The 19,400-nt window shown below is 38.1% G+C and overlaps 1 protein-coding gene across 1 annotated transcript in view; it reads right to left on the reverse strand.

Moving 5' to 3' along the window:
• The window catches only part of nbeab (neurobeachin b), a 214,782-nt gene that overhangs the window by 140,499 nt on the left and 54,883 nt on the right, over positions 1–19,400 (reverse strand). Inside the window, exons 2-8 of the mRNA XM_026191618.2 lie at positions 13,920–14,151; positions 12,164–12,264; positions 11,836–11,931; positions 10,284–10,405; positions 8,275–8,401; positions 4,909–5,028; positions 2,536–2,682 (exon numbers count right to left, since the gene is read on the reverse strand). Of these exons, the coding sequence (XP_026047403.2) occupies positions 2,536–2,682; positions 4,909–5,028; positions 8,275–8,401; positions 10,284–10,405; positions 11,836–11,931; positions 12,164–12,264; positions 13,920–14,151 (945 nt within the window). The remainder of the gene's footprint in view (positions 1–2,535; positions 2,683–4,908; positions 5,029–8,274; positions 8,402–10,283; positions 10,406–11,835; positions 11,932–12,163; positions 12,265–13,919; positions 14,152–19,400) is intronic.

Raw genomic sequence — 19,400 nt, forward strand, 5'->3', positions numbered from 1 at the left:
AAATTAAAATAAAAGCAATTTTTCACTTCCAAATAAAAAATGTTTTTCAGTATTAACCAAATGTTTGAAGATTAAGTACCATTAAATATCTGTGTGCGCTGTAAGCCCCATTTTGCTGTTTTATTACAACTGTCAAGGGTTTGCATTTTTCTTTCTGTATATTGTTTCTTACTTGCTAGGAAAAAAAAGTCACATATCTATCATCTGCATGGTTTTTGTTTTGTAGGCTGTTAGTTTTCTGTTTTACTGACTTTGCTTGTCATTGTTTTGTTTTACTTCCAGCTTTGGTCCGTTTCCCATCGGCTCCTCACTAGTTATTTATAAAAATTACTGTTGGGATTATTTTGTAAAGCAACACATTCCTGTGGATTATCTGAAGCTTTTGTGATTCGGTTTTCTTACATAGTCAAAAGTATTTGGCCATGTTCACTTTACATGTACAGGAGCTGTTTGGGCATGAAGCTCACAGTTTTTATGTTGATATTAATGTTGGTGCCAGAGAAGGTTTGGAAGTTTCCAGTTAATAAATCAGTAGACTGTTGGCCGCAAACTGACTTGTTGCAATTGTGGCACATATGAATCCAGTGAGAGAGAATGATCCATTCTTTCACAAATGTTTGTAAAGGCATACTGCACAGTTAGAGGTCAAATACTTTGGGCAACAGTGGACCAGATTTGTGCCCCAATATCTTCTCCTATAGCTTGTGTTTCATACTGCAGTGCAGTGTTGTTACAAATTTCATGGGCTAATCTACCTTATGTAGAACACATATGATAGTGATAATAGAAAACAAAGGAAAAACAAAGTGCATCATGTGAAAAACTGTTAATCATGGCACAACTGTTTTAACTTGTCAAATACAGATGACATTATTTCCAAGAGAATAAAGAAAAATGAAAAAAGAAAAAAGAAGAAAATATTAGGAATAAGTATGCAGAGAGGGGATTTTTTAGGCTTTCTGTTTAAAGAACTCCCAGACCTCGTGAGTCATTACCTGACTTTTGAAGATTAACTAACTGCTAAAACGGGAGTAATGAATGGAGAGAGAAAAAATATGTCAGCTGCTGTCAGGCACAGTGTATCCAGAAGCACCTCTAACTGTATCTGTCAAAGTCTGTGAATGTCAAGTCAATCATAAAGTTTGAACTTTACAAGAAAAAAGTTGTTTGTTTGTACTTTAAACGAAATAAACAGAAGTACATCCAAGTTCAGAGCCTGAAGAAGAAATCTAGCTAACACAACACAGTCAGATTTACAGCCATAAATCATAACATGCACTAGAAACGGTAACCCTAGGCAGCAATAATCTCTGCATTTAAACTAAGTGCAGTTACGGTTACACTGAATACACAGTGGGAGTAAGTGAAAGCATGTCGAACATCAAACATGGAGGAAAGGACCACGGATTAGAGAATAAATCATACATCAGAGGCGATGGTTTTTCTCAGGCCCTGCTGAGTTCAGACAGTATAAAGTTGAGTGTATAGTACATAGTCTAACAGATGTATGCTGAGCTTGGCTGCACTCAGACTCCTCCAGGCAATTCTGCATTAAAACAGACCTCTCGTCATTTGTATAGCACTCCCACTACAACAATAAATCAGTGGGGTAGACAACTGTCTGACCTTTCTCCCCAACTCACCTGTCTAGGTCTTAAAAACATTGTTCACAACTTCACAAACTGCAGATAATTGTCTCCCCTGGGGACATTTATTCTTCATTATTTCAAGAATTCTGAACGATTGCTTTGCTGTGTCTTAATAGAAGATCATGAAATGCAGTTAAGGAGGGGAACAACAAGTAACCAGCCATTAGCAAAAAGAGAAAACAATGATTTCTCTGAGAATTTCTTGGGCATCAGTAGACCTGACTTTAATCATCTTCAGCAGGGTAGCTTTTACTTAGTAAGTTTGTCTTTAAAACAGCTGGAGACAAAACACTAGTGGCACAAATTGGTCACTGAGAGTGCAAACTGAATGAGTCACATCTTGTGTTCAGGGTTTATTTAGCATGAAATGCCATTCCTACTTTTGTGAGAGGGTGTTGGGCTTAACACTGAAGAAACAGAACAGAAACAGCCTTTTGTGAGCATCTGGGACTAAAGTGAGACAATAAGGAGAATAATCTGAAAGTAAACAGGCACCTCCTTTTTCTTGCAGATCACTGGGATGTTTTGTCAACATATAATAAATATTCACACTGTAATCCCTATTTTGGGAGGTCAGTTTCCTTTTATATTCACATTCATGTTCTGATTTTTGTTAAGATGCTCGGGAGCGCTCCACCTGCTGCAGCTGATATAACTTGGCTCATGTCTCTATCCCCTCAGAGGGCCTGCTGCTTTCCTCTGTGTACTGTGCCATTATTCCCCAGAAGTAGGTAATTTATGCAGCCGTTTATCTGGGAGGAAAAGCAGGACAGCGATACAAGGCAAAGGAACTACAGCAGGACAGAGCTGCTCATTGATTTCACAGATGGATTGGTAATGCAGACTGCTTACATGTAATCTAATTTAGGCACCCACAAGCACATACCTTATAGCCTGGTCCTAGCTGATGAATTGCAAATATCTGAGCGGGATTGAGAGCTTCGCTGAACACAAAGACAGCTCCTAGCTGTCCGCAGAACACTCTGTTAGCATCCGCTGTCTCTGAGGACCCAAGGAAGCACTTATCATAACTCTGCAAGAGGGACATAGAAAAAGAGGCAACACCATCAGGGACTAGAAGAAAAAGAAAAAAATATATATATCACACAGCTCTATTACGCAGAGGTCTAAAAGTAAAATGTAAAATATTTGATTTTTCAAATGGGTCCTTCAAATGTGTTTTATTTTCTATTCCAGCCAAGAAATTCAATTTCGTTTTTCAAAATAACATTCTCTCATGTTGTTTCAGTGTTTACGTTGACAATTCCCTGATGGAAAGAATTTCCTAACGGCCCTGATTTACAAAGACATGAAACCTCTATATAATCTCTGTGGTAGTGAAAAAAATGTGCTCTAGTTACATCCAGCACCAAATCGAAGGGCTATTTACAGCGGCAACAGCAAATTGCATAACAAGTGAAGATCTATAAAAGAGGTTCAATGGAAGAATAAAAACATCAGATTAGTTGATAGAGATCTGGTTCTATTTAACCCTGTAAAAATGCTGTTTTACGTCCAACATGTGTAAGATTTAAAGCAAACAGTCAACCAAAACATTACCACATATATTTATGCTAACTAAGAAATACAGCTTTAGTGGACTGTATTACTTAGAAAGATACAATAATCTATATCTGAGTTGTAGTTAAGAACAGAATAAGGCAATTAAAAAGGATATCTAAAGATGACAGCATTTAACCTTTAAGATTGTAGCCTCAATAGCAAAAAAACAGAAGAAGAAATCAAAATTATACATATAATGCATGTTAGATGTCTTCCAACTAAGTAAAGAAAATTCACTGTCTACAAAACACAGAGCTTTTCAGCAAATATACAGTCCTTAACAAATTTATTTACCACCTGTCAAAATAACAAGAAAACCCAAATATTTAAAAAAAAAAAAAAAAATCTGCCAAAATCTTGTTTATAGCTAAAACCTATATTGTTACTTAGACAAAAAAAGTCACATTTCAGTTCATGTGAATTCATGTTTTTATGCCCTCTGGTCTTCTCAGAAATCAATCAAGCACAACACAGTCAGATTTACAGCCATAAATCATAACATGCACTAGAAACGGTAACCCTAGGCAGCAATAATCTCTGCATTTAAACTAAGTGCAGTTACGGTTACACTGAATACACAGTGGGAGTAAGTGAAAGCATGTCGAACATCAAACATGGAGGAAAGGACCACGGATTAGAGAATAAATCATACATCAGAGGACAACATTCAACCACTAAAACTTTTCTGTTAGTGGGTGTACCCCGCCTTTCTGCCTATGAAAGCTGGGATAGATTCCAGTGACCCTGTTAAGGATAAATGGAAGAGAATGGATGGAAGGACGGGATGCGGGAAAACAACTGTAATTTAGCGTCTTAATAAAAAGTTTTTAAAAGTTTGATTATTTTATCTGCTTTTCTGTAAAACAATCAATTTGAAAATTTGTGGCCAACAACAACAATTACAATTCAGCAAAATAAATATAATATAACAAAATAAAAATATAATTTTTAGTGAAAACTGATGCATAGTGATGGATTAACCATCACAGAAACATTTTGGAAATTACAGAAAATTTAGGACAGCTCTGGCTTAAACCACATTGCCAGGTTGTCTAATAAATTTGTTGCTCACTGTATGTGACCAGAGACCTGCTTATGTCTATGGAATACTGCAAATGTTCATGTTTTTCTTCATGTATCGCAACATTTCTTTACAAAAATCACAAATTAAGGCATCTTCATTTAATGTGGTTGAATATTTCATGAACTACACTTGGTTCAAAGCACACCTTTCTAAATGTGTTTCCTCTCTGCAAGTCCAAATGCAACACTAATCATTTCTAAATAACTGTGCGAAATCATCTGAACATACAAATATTCTGTTAGACTGTAAATCACCTTGTTATCACACATTTTAAAAAAGACATCCTCAGTCTAATGGAAGTTATTATTTACACATAAAACAGCTACTGGGTCTCAAAATTGTATTCTGATATCTACTGCAGCACAACCGGGACAAACATGTTCAAATAAAGAGTGAAACCCTAGACAGACTTCAGAGGAAAACAGTGAGTTAAAACTCATTTTCTCATTTCATCAATGAGAATTATTGAGGATGTATACATGTTTTACTCCCACAGAGCGCGAGCCATGCGAAACATTGATGTGGCAGCCTTAGTCAGCCTTGTGCCAGGAAGCATTAAAATCACGACAAAACGGCAACAGTGAGAAAAAGTAACAAATAAGGAGGACTTACATCATTTGTGTTGACGTGCCATGCCATGTCTCCATAAGAAACAAGCTGTCCGTTAACATAGCATCTGATTTCACTGTTCCTCCAGCGGCTGTAGATGTGGACTATACTGATCATGTACCACTAAAGGTGAGAAAGAAATCAGATTGAGATTTTAAGAATACAGCATTATGTATTTAGGTCATTAATGTTTTAACTAAATGTATCATTTAGTTTATAAAACAACATCACAAATAATTTTAAATGAATCACAAAGTTCAAAAGAACAATGGAAATGAAGCTTGACAGCTCATTTTTATCACACACAAAAGGAAGGTAAATACTGGAGAACTGCAGGCAAAGGGGTGAGAGGGTGCAACAATAAAAAAACAATTTAAAAATTAGCAAGAGGGAGAAAGTTGTTTCTTATTAACTATATGCTAAAAGAGGTAAACATTAATGGTCTGTTATTATATTATTTCACCGCCCATTTCACAAGGTGAAGCTGTTCAATTGCTTGTCAACACAAATCAGCCAGTCACCTGAAGTTCAACCCGAGCATCGGAATGGAGACAAAAGTTAATTTAAATCACTTTAAACATGACGTGGTTGCTGGTGTCTGCTGATGTACTGGGATTTCACGACCATTACTAGGATGGTAATGGTTGGGGGTTTCTTTCCACTCTTTGGGTTCCTTAGTACCAACTGAGCATTCACTAAATGTTACACAATACATGATTATTGTTGCTGACCATGTCCATCTCTTTATGACCACAGTATACTCATCTTCTGATTGCTCATTCCAGTAGGATTACATGTTGTGTCACAAACCATCTAAAACTGGTGTCTTGAGCATGATGATGAGTTCACTGTACAAAAAACGACCTCTACAACCATCGCATTTCAATCCTTTGGGATGTGGTTGAACACAAGATTGCGGATGTACAACTGGATGAACAACTCTGCAGCAACTGTGTGAAGTTATCACGTCAACGTGTACCAGATTCCTGGGGGAATCATTCAAGCATCTTGTTGAACTGATGCCACAAAGACTTAATGCAGTTCTGAAGGAAAAAGTAGTCCCAGCCCTGCTAGCATTAGGTACTAGCAAGGCGAACCTAAAGAAGTGAACAGTGAGTGTATTTATATATTTGACCATATCAACTGTTCATCTGCTAAAAAAACAAAAACAAACAAACAGTAACTAAAACTTAATTCTTCTAAATTAATTCTCAATTCTTTATATAATAAGAAATAGGAAACTGTAAGCAATAGTAGCAGGAATTGGAAGCAGCAGTTGGAAATGTGGAAAGTGGGACAAAGGCACACCAGGCAGAAGCAAAACAATGTGGATTAAATGATATCAAGTAGAAAAATATATTTTTTCCACCTTTTATTAAGATATATTTTCAGTCTTTTTACTTTTTGTGCCTTTACTTGAGAGTAGGAACATGGCATGTAGCAAAGAGACAGTGACACTGCAGTCCAGGCAATATATGTGGCCTCTTAATTATGAGTTTTTAAAAATGTTAATTCGATGTTGCTTTTTATTAAAAATACTGCAGAACTCCTTTGAATTGGTGTCTGCACTGCTCTTGGACTTGCTCCCCCTGTCAAGCTGCTTGTGCCGATAACAATAAGACGCCCGATGCAGAACTGCATACCACTATAAAGCACTCAGGCTGCTCATAATATGAACATAGGGTAAGACTGAGACAATCAGTCACAGCAGCAGGAAACAGATTGTCCATCTCCTACAGTACGTGACTATGCCCACTTTTTATTAGTTTGACCCAGGAAGGGCAATGTGAGCAGTCTAATAGAATTACTGCTACTTCACACAAAGGTAAGGACACTTAAAGTAGGACTCCTGGTTATGGGGAAGGATGCAAGCTACCTGTACTTATCCACAGATGTCTGAACTCAAAATCAATTAAAAACTCAATTTACAACAAGTTGTCTTCTACGTTATTCCACAAAAACATACCTGCAGTGTGACACTTGGAATGAGACGAATAGTTGTTCCCAGGTCTTATGTGAAGCCTCTAATTGTTTGACACATGCTTAGAGACAGCTTTCATTCTCTGCAGGGATAGGTACGCTACACTGACACTTCATGCTAAATTAAGTTTCATATTCTCATCTACATTTACATCCAATTAGACCTGTTAAGACTGCTCAGGGGCTTTAAATACATTCACGTTTACATGGAAACATACACAGCATGACTTATGTGTAGTGATTTGGTGTAACAATAAGTTCAAGACATTAATATAGTATAGAGACAAAGGCAACAAGCACAATTGTCAATTTAAGAAAACGGAACAGGGAATTGCAATTGGGATCAAGAAACAGTTCAAGAGAATTTATTTTTTACCGCCAAGCTTATTAAATCCCCTAATCCACACTGGCATGTTTGTTTGTTTTTTCCTGACAGTACACTGAAAAATAATCATATCAAAAGAAAAGAGTTTCTGCACCCCTGAGCCCATGCAGCCCTTTATTTGTTATACTTTTAGATAATAAAAAAAACTGCATTGATGCAGTAAAGCTCTTTGCACCTACTGTTTCCGCCACACAGAAGATACACTAGGAATCGATAGAGGGTGGCATGCTGGTGCAGTGGTTAGCACTGTCACCTCACAGCAAGAAGCTTCCTGGTTTGAACGCCAGCTGTGGTCGTTCTCCAGGAGTTTCCTACAGCTACACTGGTTTCCTCCCACAGTTCAAAGACATGCTTGTCAGCTTAATTGGTGATTCTAAATTGGCCATAGATGTGAGGTGGATAAAGCGCTTGAAGTGTGTAGAATAAAGTGTCGGACTTTGAATGACAATGAAGAACACAAAAAGTACTATATGAATACAAGTACACTGCATTACACTATAATCAAATCTATAAGAGGAAATACACTAAAAACAAGGAATATCATCAACAGACATCGTGTGTATGGACTGTTAGGGTTAGACTTACTTATTTTTACAGCTACTACACATTTTTCCAGTTTTCATCATGAAATATATAAATATTTTCATCACCACAGACCTTACTAGGAATAGATAGAGTCCATGGGTACAGATAATGTAACTGAAAGAAGTCTAAATAATGATATATGGTCTAGAACAGCGGTGTCCAAACCCAGGCCTAGAGGGCCGGTGTCCTGCAGGTTTTAGATGTGTCCTTGATCCATCACAGTTGATTTAAATGGCTAAATTACCTCCTCAACATGTCTTGAAGTTCTCCAGAGGCCTGGTAATAAACTAATCATTTGATTCAGGTGTGTTGACCCAGGGTAAGATCTAAAACCTGCAGGACACCGGCCCTCGAGTCCTGGAGTCGGCCAAGCCTGGTCTAGAACACTTGGAGCAGGAACAAACCAAAAGTGCTCTTACCTTCCTGGGCTGAAAATCATACTTCACACAATGCTGAAACCCTTTTCCTTTGGACTTGAGAGATGTGATGATCAAGCAGTTACCAACAAAATGTGCAGAGTAGCCGATGCCCTTGCTGGTGCGAAAGCTGCAGAAAGAGATATTCACACAGTAAATCATGAGCTGGCAAACTTGACAGGGTAACCCAAATGTACTTAGCCACAAACAGAAAAAAAATATATTTTTAAAGCAACAAAAGCAGAACTTTTTGACTAGCAAATTATGCAGTCCAATTTCTTTATTTTTTCATCCTTTCAACTTCATTCGTATGTTTCCTCCTTAAGGCACCAAACAAAGAAAAAGAAATTAAGAAAACGGTGGCTTTGCACTGCATAATAAGTTTGTGGTCACGCTATTTTAAATACCTTGCACTGTGCGGCCAGAAAGCAATTTACAAAAGTAACTGACAAATAACTCATAAGAGAATTGTGATATTATACCTCAAGAATCACAAGAGCAAAGTAGCTGTAGTTATTTGTTCAGCTATATAGTGAATGGATTTAAACAAACAGAAAAGCGAGACTATGCTTTGACAACGCTCTCAATGGCAAATCGCTCCACTCTGATGTTCCTGCCTTCCTGGTAAAAGATATATTACAGAAGCACTGAGGAAATTCAACTTGTAAACAATAAGAACCGACCCTATACAGCCCACACTATGTACACGCACAAACAACCTTGCAATAGAACAATAGTTCTCCACTCGTAGCCTGCTTGGAATGAACATCTTTTTCATTGCTGACACGCAATACACTTTCACAATCCTCAGGTCTATATTAGTCTTCCATCTACAAAGACCCACTCCACCACACCACCATCTAAGACAAACAGACCTCTTTGTCAAGGCAGATAAAGAGGATACAGGCCTGTGCAACGCAGGGCTGGATGCAGAGCTAGAGAAATATATGACCCACACACGGATACCGCTGAGGCAGCCAAGACACAGTGGACACACTCCTTTCTAAAGATACAATTCTTTTTGTTGTCTACATGCCCTACCAGTGAGCTGTGAGGCATTCAGAGCAAAGCATAAACAGGATTAGTTTGGCATATCTCACCTTTTTGTGGGACTGTACCAGTGCTGAATACAAACATGATTGGACGAATGCAAACATCACAGCTTAGCCATTTTTTTTTTCTTTTTGATGTTGTACATCTGACAAACACAGAACAAGTCTCTCCAAGGTGAACAGACTCTTTCATTCACACTGAACTACCTATTGGGCAATTAGTCTTCTCTCTGACTTTTCATCTTTATTATTAGCTCGCTCTCCTACTACAATTCTTTTATATGTCGCTTTTGTATTTTTCTCCTAGAGTTCCTCTAATAAACAGAGCAGCCAAACATCACTGCACGTCTAGGTTATTGACTTTAGCACTAATTACTCACAAGCTCCTTCCTGGAAGGGCTGCTACGTGAGTCTTATGTGGCAGATATTCAAAACTAAATTAATACCTCCATAGCGTCTCCCAGAGCGGCAATTCACCACTGGAGTCGGCAGTTGTGTAGCCGCTGTAGTTCATGGCTCTGTGGGTTTTAATCTCAATAATCGCACCTAATTCCCTATTCTTATTATAATTCGTGAATATTATCTGGCAAAAATGAAGCCCTTTTCACAAACCACATTACATAAGAGCTGGCAGTGTGTAAAAAACTGTCTGTAAAACTAGTTTAACCTTGAAAAACAAGTTGCAGTCATAATCTACTTAGACGAGAAAATCACTGTAGGTCACAGCATATCAGACACCATACTGCTTTGTCAATAAAACTGCTTGTAGCTTTATAGGCCTCTGCAGAGAGGGTATGATTTCTAATACAAAGCTAAAGCAATTAGAATGATGGAAAACTGGAAAGCGCAATTCACTTCTCTTTGGCGTCATAACGTGGCCTTACAGCACCTATGAGAGGGATGGGCGTGTACTGAGGACATTGGAAAAAGGAGTAAAAGCATAAGTTAGTGTGTACTCACCAGTAGAGATATGGTTTGTCCTTGTCCACGTTGATGTTATTTAAGGGATCCATTCTGAACCAGGTATTAAATGTAAACCCATTTTGATAAGGCCACTTAGCAATAGGAGGTAAAGCAATTGCCTAAAACAAAAAACAAACAGAAAAGATAGCAAAGGACAAATTCATGCACCATCAGAGATAGCTCCTTAAAATTATGTTCCTACTGCTATCGCTGAGTTACATGACAGGGTAAGCTAAATTATACAGACTAGTATGCACCTAAGCTTTATTCTTGTTTGCTTTGAAGAAAATAGGGGCAGTATATAAATTGAAGATAAATACTGGACTGGCTGCATAAAGTTTAACCAACTTTTGCAGCTTCCCTGCAATGCACAGGTCCTGCTCTACTATACAAATGTTATTTTAGTCCATTGTTAGATGGCATAGTGACATCATAATATATAATATACAGTATATCTGAATATTCAGATTTTTTGGCTATACATTTGATGTTACTGTTGTGAAGTTAAAATGACACAATGACTCATAAGATGTTACCGATTCATAAATGCTACATATGGGTCATTTTAGTCCATTGGTAGGTGGTTGCTGGACACTATGATAGCATTATAATATCTGATTTGTATAAGACGCTTCAGGGGCCTTAGATGTACCTCTTTGTGCCAGTTTTGGCTGCTGAACGAGTTCTTGTGTAGGAGGAGTTCACACACAGAGAGACTGGTGTATTATAGCAGGATAATATGCTACTATACTATACCATATGAATTAAAATTAAACATAAATATATAAGTCAGTAATGTAAATTAAAATGTTCATAATTTCACCTACAAAAAAATACAAAAAGAATATCCCTGAATCCATACTTTCATTCCATTTTTGAGACTAACATAAAGGAAAGTCTTTATTTTAATTATCCAAATATGTACCTCCACTTAAATATTGATGTTTAATAATTGCTCTGGAACTGTCGTCCATAGCGTTAGGTGTTGACATAATTCTCATGCAGACTACATTATCAGCGCATGTGTTCAGCCTCTTTGACATAAATCTGCTTGAGTTCCACTTTGAGTGAATTTGCAATTAATCTCAAAGACTTTCGGGAGTTTAGTTTAAAATAACTTTTAAACCATCAGTTTAAAAAAAACAAACATTTAATGACATCACTGTGACACCTCATTTACTTGCTTTAATCAGCATCCTGCAATATGTTGATTAAAAATCCAGCAAACCAGAAAAAAACATCAACAAGGCTTTTGATCTTGCAAAGCCTTAATGAGGAAAAGGCACAGTATGGTATATTCCACATTATAGAAAGTGTATTGCCCACTATGCAGACCAAAAAGTACCTGAGATGCAGTTTGTGTATGTGGATACACCTCCCCTTATTCCCCCTTTCTTAACAGAACCCTTTGTTACCTGTGTAATCTTTGATTTTAAGGTTCATTTGCATCTTTTTATTGCATTTTCACACTGTGCATGCAAAAAAGTTCATGCTTGCAATGCATGTATGAAAACTGCTTCATGGCAGAATGTACAATCTGAAAGCTTACTGCTGCGCTGCGACCAGGAAAGTTGAAGAAGGCATCCGGACCGTGTCTCTGAGGCATCTGATTGAGCACCGACAACATTTTGACTGCATGCTTCGGCTGCACAGGTGGCAAAGATAAAAAGGGTATAGATAAGACAGCAAGGCTTTCTCTGTGGCTGGCTGGACAGCAGACATTCAATAGCTTTTCAGTTACTTCATCCAATCATTCGACAGTAAGTCAATTACAGAACAAGCCACAGACCGATCAGTGTTGATGGGTTTCTTGAGGCGACTCCAGTGACAGTGTCAAACAATCACACACATGTACAGCTCGTCCTGGTATTACTCACCCAGAGGCCTCCTTCTCCTCGCAACATGCTGAAGAGCATTTTTAGTTCCCTCACTGTGATGCTGTAGCTGGCCAGTACTCCCAACATATCCACTAGCAAATCTTTAAAGACAAAGATAACATAAACACATCACATGCAGCTGCACTTTGCTGATATTATAATTCATCCACGCTGGAGGTTTTCCTGGAGTTTCTCATGGGGAAAAGTATTCATATGACTGAACATCTGAGATAATGGAAACAGTTTTACTTTAGATTACAGTTCATTGTCCGTGAAATTCTTATATTTAACACAGAAAAGCCGAAATTGCATGGAGAATGACTTGGAACACTGCAGCGAAAATGCATTTTAATTTCATCATCTGAAGCATAATTTAGAAGTAAGATGGGGTACGGGTGTAATTTGCACAGCCCAGCATGTCAGTGACAATGACTTCAGTACACAAAACCGCAGTGACAAAAAACTCATCTCTAACATTAATCTTCAAAGACTGAGGGGTTCTGAGCTCAGTTGTTTCTACATCCTTGTGTGTCTATTTCTACCTGAAGGTGTTATCAAAAAGATATAATATAATCCTGGTACCACATTTTAATTACGTCTGTATTTTATTCGAAGCTCTGCAACAAAAAAACCCCAAAACTTTAGTTTCTAACCAATACATGTAAAATATTGCAGGATAAGTAAACAGTAAAATACAGTAGTTTATATTTAATATTAAGTGCTTTTGTGAAACGAGAATACATGTGCGTGAATGCAATGGAGTGAACAGTAGTGAAGGCAGATGAGTTTAAATACCAGGGATCAAACATCCAAAGCAATGGACAGTACACAAGAGAGGTGGAAAAAGAGAGTGCAGGTACAGTGAAGTGGGCAAAGATGAGTTTCAGGGGTTAGTTGTGACAGAAGTATAGCAGCGAGAATGAAAAAGGAGGTTTATAAGACTATAGCGAGATCTGTTATGAGGTATGGTTTGGAGGCGGTGGCATTGACAAAAAGATTGGGAAAGAAGGTGGAAGCAGCTAAGACTTTCAATGTGAATGACCAGGAGAGACATTTCCTCTTTTATACTATGTAAGATAAAGTATATTAGGAGGAGACAAAGTTAGAGAAGTAAGGCTAATGTGGTTTGGACATGTGAAGAAAAGGGACAAAGGATGTTGAATATGGAGCTCCCAGAGAGTAGGCAAAGAGGAAGATCACAGGCAAGATGATTCATGGATGTAGTGAAAGAGGACATGCAAACGGGGATAGGGTGAGATGGAGGCAGATGATCAACTGTGGCGACCCAGTTCAAGGCTATTGTGACTTTTCCCAAAAACTGATGTGTCAAAAGAATTGTGTGGATTTGCTAAATTACTGAACAAAATCTAATCCCCATACACACTTAATTTCCTTCATATTTTCAATGAGAATCATCAAGTACACTGTTGTCTTCACTACTTGGTTTTGAAGAAATTTGTTGATGTTTTTATATTTTTTAATCATGTTACTATAGAACTGTTTTGGATAAAATTTAGGGCTAAGTCGCCTTTTTTTTTTTTTTACGAAAACCTTCAGCAAAAAGTACAGAGAAATTGTCTTTTTGACTGAAGCTAAATCCTAACAGGCATTCTTATGTACTTTCTAGATATAAACATCATATTCATTACCATCAATTCATCTGAAAAAAACAACAACAAAGAAAACCCCAAACAAAACACACATACTACGTCTACTACAGGCAAAAAATGAAGACAGAATCATATCGTTATCGTACCTGCAATCATGTCATCCACTGAGCTCATTTTCAGCAACACCTGCTGGATAAGGCCCACTTCAGTGCTCGTTTGCAGATTTCGAACACTTTTTCGAAGGACCGCAGTAAACATGCTCCAGATTTCAGCCTGGCAGGTGATGTCACAGTGCTCCAGCAGCTCCACCAGGCAGCTGATGCTTTCCGCATCTTGGATAATGAAGTTGGTCTCCAGATCAAACTCACCACCCACCAACTGCAAAATAAGGTGAGACAGAAGGAAAATGTGTGAAGAGATTGAATTTTTATGCCTTTCACATTCTGCTTAAGATGTAGTTTATTCTATGTTAATGTAATGGTCCAGCAAGTAGCAACCTTTATTAAATTTATACACTGGACACTACTGTTTGACCCAGCTTTCAACCCTCCCCCCCCACACACACACCTTTTTTTTTTTTCCCCCTAGGGGGGACATTAACTAATAGGATCCTTTCATAAATGTTACACTTCACTACACTGATGGTTAGGGCTAGAACTGGAAAGAGAAAGTGAAAATCTTTTTCCTTCTACAAGATTTCGATCAGAATTTAAGCACCCATGAAAATAGAGCTGGCATACAACAAAATAAAAGGAGAAGGCAGATGGAGCCACTATAACTATACTGCTCCATTTAAAACACAATTGATAATCACTATTAAGAAAGTAGAAAAGTGCAATCGATAATGCAGTTCTTCGAGACCAAAAAGCATGAAATTAGCCCTTTAAAAAAGGGCATGGTATTTATGGAGTGTGTTGTCAACAACCTGCTGGTGGGCATCAAAGCAAGCAGGTGGAAAATGGACCTAGATACCCAATGCACATTACTGTGACTGACAGGTAATAGCTAGGTGAGAGCAAAAGCTGCCTACAGTAGCAGAGAAAGACTAGTCCATGGAGGTATAAATAAGGCCTCACCTCAATCATCATCATCAGATCTTGGCACAATTACATTACAATGATGTGCGCTTCAGGGCTGCTAGGACTTCAAGTTCTGAATGACAGTCTTTGCTCCGAGTGCCGATAAAATAAAATATAGAAAAACCCTGCACAATAATGTACATATTCTCTCTGGGTAAAATACACATTGATGTGCATACAAAAAGTAAACTGTTCACAAACACAATTTCATCAGACACAGTCTGGCTGAGGTTTGAGGCTAAAAGTTATCGTTATTGGCCCACTTTGAGTTATTTGTATTGCAACAAGAGTTCACACAATAGCTTTACACACAACACAACAAGAGCATCCACAGTTATTAAAAAAATAATTGCAGGAAATGGAAAAATTCATAATGGGAACATTCATATGTAATGCTATTTGGTATTATGTACATAAAAGGGACTCAATATATAAGTCCTCCTATCAAGCATCATCAAACAATGACCTGAGAGCAATGTTAACTTTCCTACAGAGCAGATGGTTCAGGCAGTCTTTTATGTCAATAGACTTCCTAAGGAAACGTTTGCTATAAATGACCAAAAGCTTACCCATGACATCTTATTGGTCTACTGGTTGTGCTTTGTTGCCATCTCCCCACATTTAACAGCTGTTGCACATGTGGAGATCATAGAACTATAAATGGTAGAATAATTCTTAACATTAAAAAAATGAAATAAAAAGCACTTGTCAACATATTTAGAAAACCATTCTCAAACCAGACCTCTTCATCGGTCGATCAGTCTTCTTGACAAAAAACAGAGACATCGATCAGTGAGATGCTAACAATTGCAGGTATTCACAGCTTGAAAACACAGGTGGTGGTGGTGGTGGTGGGGGGGGGGGGGGGGGGGGCACAGACGATTCTATAAACTCTATAAACCCAAACAAGCTGTAACACGTCTGTGTAAGTCTAGATCCAGGTTAACTGGTTTTGGACATTAACAGACTCATGGAAAGCTTAGGTCACCATTTCATAGAAGTGATTTTTCTAAATGATGCTCAGTTGGTACACCATTACACCAGCAAAATCATTATAGATCCATGCTTTCATGTTGTTAATGCCCAATTCTGACCATACCATCCAGGAAAGCAAAGACCTATCAGACCAAGCCACGTATTTCCAGTCTTCTATTGCTCAGTTTTGGTGACCTTGTGCAAACTGTAGCCTCAGTTTCCTGTTGTTAGCTGACAGCAGTGGCACATGGTGCAGCCTTCTGCTTCAAGGCTTTAGTGCATTCAGAGATGCTCTTCTGCATAACTTGTTTGTAACCAGGGGTTATTTGAGAGATTGCTCCTAACAGCTCGAAGCAGTTTGAAAGATGGTTCAGGGGAAAGTTCTTCTCTATTCTGATGGACAATGTGAACTTTGACACATTATTTTGACTATGTTTTCATGCCTAAATGCATTGATTTGCTACCATGTGATTGGCTGGTTAGATACGTTTTGTTCAGGTTAATTAAATAGGTGTACCTAATGAAGTGGTGAGTGTAATAATACAAAGAAAAAAAATTGGCATTATGCTTAATCATATATGATGTCAACAGATATTGTATTGAGAAAATTTAACAGTTCAGTCTATGCAGCACCTGCCATGTTCCCTTCTTTTATGAACTGTGACTGTGTCTTTACAGCATGAGGTTTACCCAAGATCACAATGCATTTATGTGATTTTTAATGTGTGGTTGTTTGAGGCATAAAGAATAACAATATATCAAAAGATTGATGATGAAAGCAACTTCCTGCAATTCAAATGCTGTCAAAGGTTGTCAGTAAATTATTATCAGACAAAAGACTCCTTTTTTAGTCGCTATGATGTTCGTCATCCACGAGCATATGCAATAAGAGGGAAAAAAGCCATAAAATCTAGACTAAACCTCATAATTCTTAAGTGCAATTGCCATTAATCACACTATTCACAGGCATGTCACAATCCCGAGAAGTGAAGTAATTGCAGGTTTGGTTCCTCAGAATAATTTTCACCCATTATCTTACAAGAGGCACATAAAGACATTGAATCACTGATTACACACTTAACAGGTGGACAGCACAGCGTATCTCAGCCATATAAAAATTCAATTCAACATCAATGCACAGTTTGAACACTGCTTAGCTTCAGATGCAAACCCCATAATCAGTGTAAATGACCAAGCTTAGAAGGAAATGCTGCAGAAAACATAAAATTGCAACAAACTGTTGCTAAAAAGCAAAACCAAACTAGTATTACTATTCCACATAAAACAAGCAGTTACATCAAGTGAGTAAGGAAAATGTCCTGCTTGCAAACACGGCAAGATGCACACAACACAGCTGAAGTGAAAAACAGGGAAAACAAAGGGAGTACAGACAGCAAAGATTTGTGGTAAATTACAGCAAGTCATCCTCTACAGTTGTGTTTGATATGTCCCTATTCAGCTTCTGAAAAGGTCAGGTGATTCTTTGTTGGAGACTTGACATGGGTGGACAGCAAAATTACTGGTTTGTACTGAGATGATGCTTTTGGTGTTTGCTCCTAAGACCAATTGTAGTTTCCACTGTCATTCAAAGGCTTGCTATCATGGAAAAACCGACTATAACTGGCCCCTAAAAAATGTATTTCCTTAGGCTTAGATGGTGTAAAAGAACTTCTGGGTCTGGCTGTGATGATGGAAAACCTGCCAAAAGAGCTCTACACTACATTAATTAGACCTTCTTGGAAGAGTAGCTAGATAGATCCCGCTCCTATATTAAATGGTTATCTTAGCCTCCCTGGAGTTTTCTTAATGATAGCAAAATTGACAGCAGGAGCAGAAAATATTCTCCTCGGAACACCAGCCTGAACACCATGGGGGTAATAAACAGGAAACAAACTGCAGTTGCTCGTCACCTGGTTAGCAGAGAAGATGATGGTCCCAGCATAACCAGTAGTAGTGAGGCAACCATAAACAAAGATAAAAGCCGAAACATCTTTCAAGAAAGATGACCTCAAAGGAAGGATTCACCTTTCAGCATGACAATGACCTTTCGGCACATAGCAAAGACAGTGCTGCAGATGCTACGTGATATGTGTCTTAATGCCCAGTGATCAAGACACCAGCTATGGTCTGGAGGTGAATTTGCTTGAAAATCTTTGGAAAGGCCTGAAGGTTGTTTTCTCCAATAAATCCATCCGGTCTGTCAGGGGTTGTCACAAAAGACTAACACAAACGAGACAAAAAGTGTGATAGACGGAAGAGCATGTTGTGCTCATAAGTCAAGAAAAAGTGTCTTAAGTAATTAAGGCACTTCAAGGCATGTCCACTACACCGATGAATGAAAGAAAATGTCATGTCTAAAGTTTCCTATAGAGTGAAATGAAAGCATAACACTTCTAATAGCTCCTTCCAATGATCACTGTTAAGTCTCTAATGCTGTCCAATACCATCTAAAATGATAGCTAATGCAATCTATAATACTGTGTGCACTGCTTAAAGACCTGAAGAGGCAAAAATAATGAGATAATTGATGTAGGTAGGATTATTAAGACAGATACCAATATAATACTTGGTGATTTAAAAATCCTTTTTCTCCCCCAGACAAACAGGATACACAGATTTTCCTAACATGTGTAGGTCTTTATGAGTCCTTACTAAGATGTGGCATTGCAGTTTAAAAATAATCATGTTTTACTGTTGCAACCAGTTGTGTTCTAGTTTTTCACTCTGTTTGAGTCTGTTCTGCGTCAAATCTGTTACATGCAATCTGTTTCTGATAATACAGCGACCCTAACTTTATTAATTTGTCACAAATTACATACCCGTTGCAATCAACATAGAGAGAATTTCACATTTAACTATTTCACTAGCTGGGTCCCCGTCCTCATTTTAGGTTTGACAGCATTTTAATAGGTAAAAGTGAATGCTTTGACATGAATTGAGCTGTGGTTTGGGAAAGGCCTCGATAGGGGCCTGGCAGATCCCCACGCATTAAATAGAAATGAAAAGTTAAAGAATTGAGAACAAGGAGGGAGGGAGGGTGGGACACGTAAACGAGAATGAACAGCTTGCAGAAGTGGGGGAACCCATGTAGATGACAACAGGAAGGAGAGTGTTTGGAGGCGTGGTCCTGCTCCTGAAATTCCGATACATAATCTCCAATACATTTGTGCTCAGCAACCTTCCTGTTCAACCTGTCTGACTTCTCCACTTTACAGTCGATTGTGGAATATGTAAGAGGAAAGAAATTTAATTAACTGACTTGTTGCAACAATGGAAACCTGTTAAAGTACCATAGTCAAATTCAGTGAGCTCTGTAGAAAGGACCCATTCTCATCAAAGCAGTCTGCATGGCAAAGGGACTGAAAACACCTGAATACTTTTGCCCATATAGTGTTGCTTTAAAGGACCCATCTAAAACACTATTATATAAGGAAACAGAGAGAGGATGTGACTGTACTCTAATTTATTTTGCAACTGTCATTCTGCCCCTGATGATTCCCAATGATAGAGCACTGGTAGCTTTGTTTTGTTTTGTTTACCATATTTAAACCCAAGGGTGTCTGAGTGTGCTGG

This window comes from Astatotilapia calliptera, chromosome 14, assembly GCF_964374335.1.
Source record: "Astatotilapia calliptera chromosome 14, fAstCal68.1, whole genome shotgun sequence".
NCBI lineage: Eukaryota > Metazoa > Chordata > Actinopteri > Cichliformes > Cichlidae > Astatotilapia > Astatotilapia calliptera.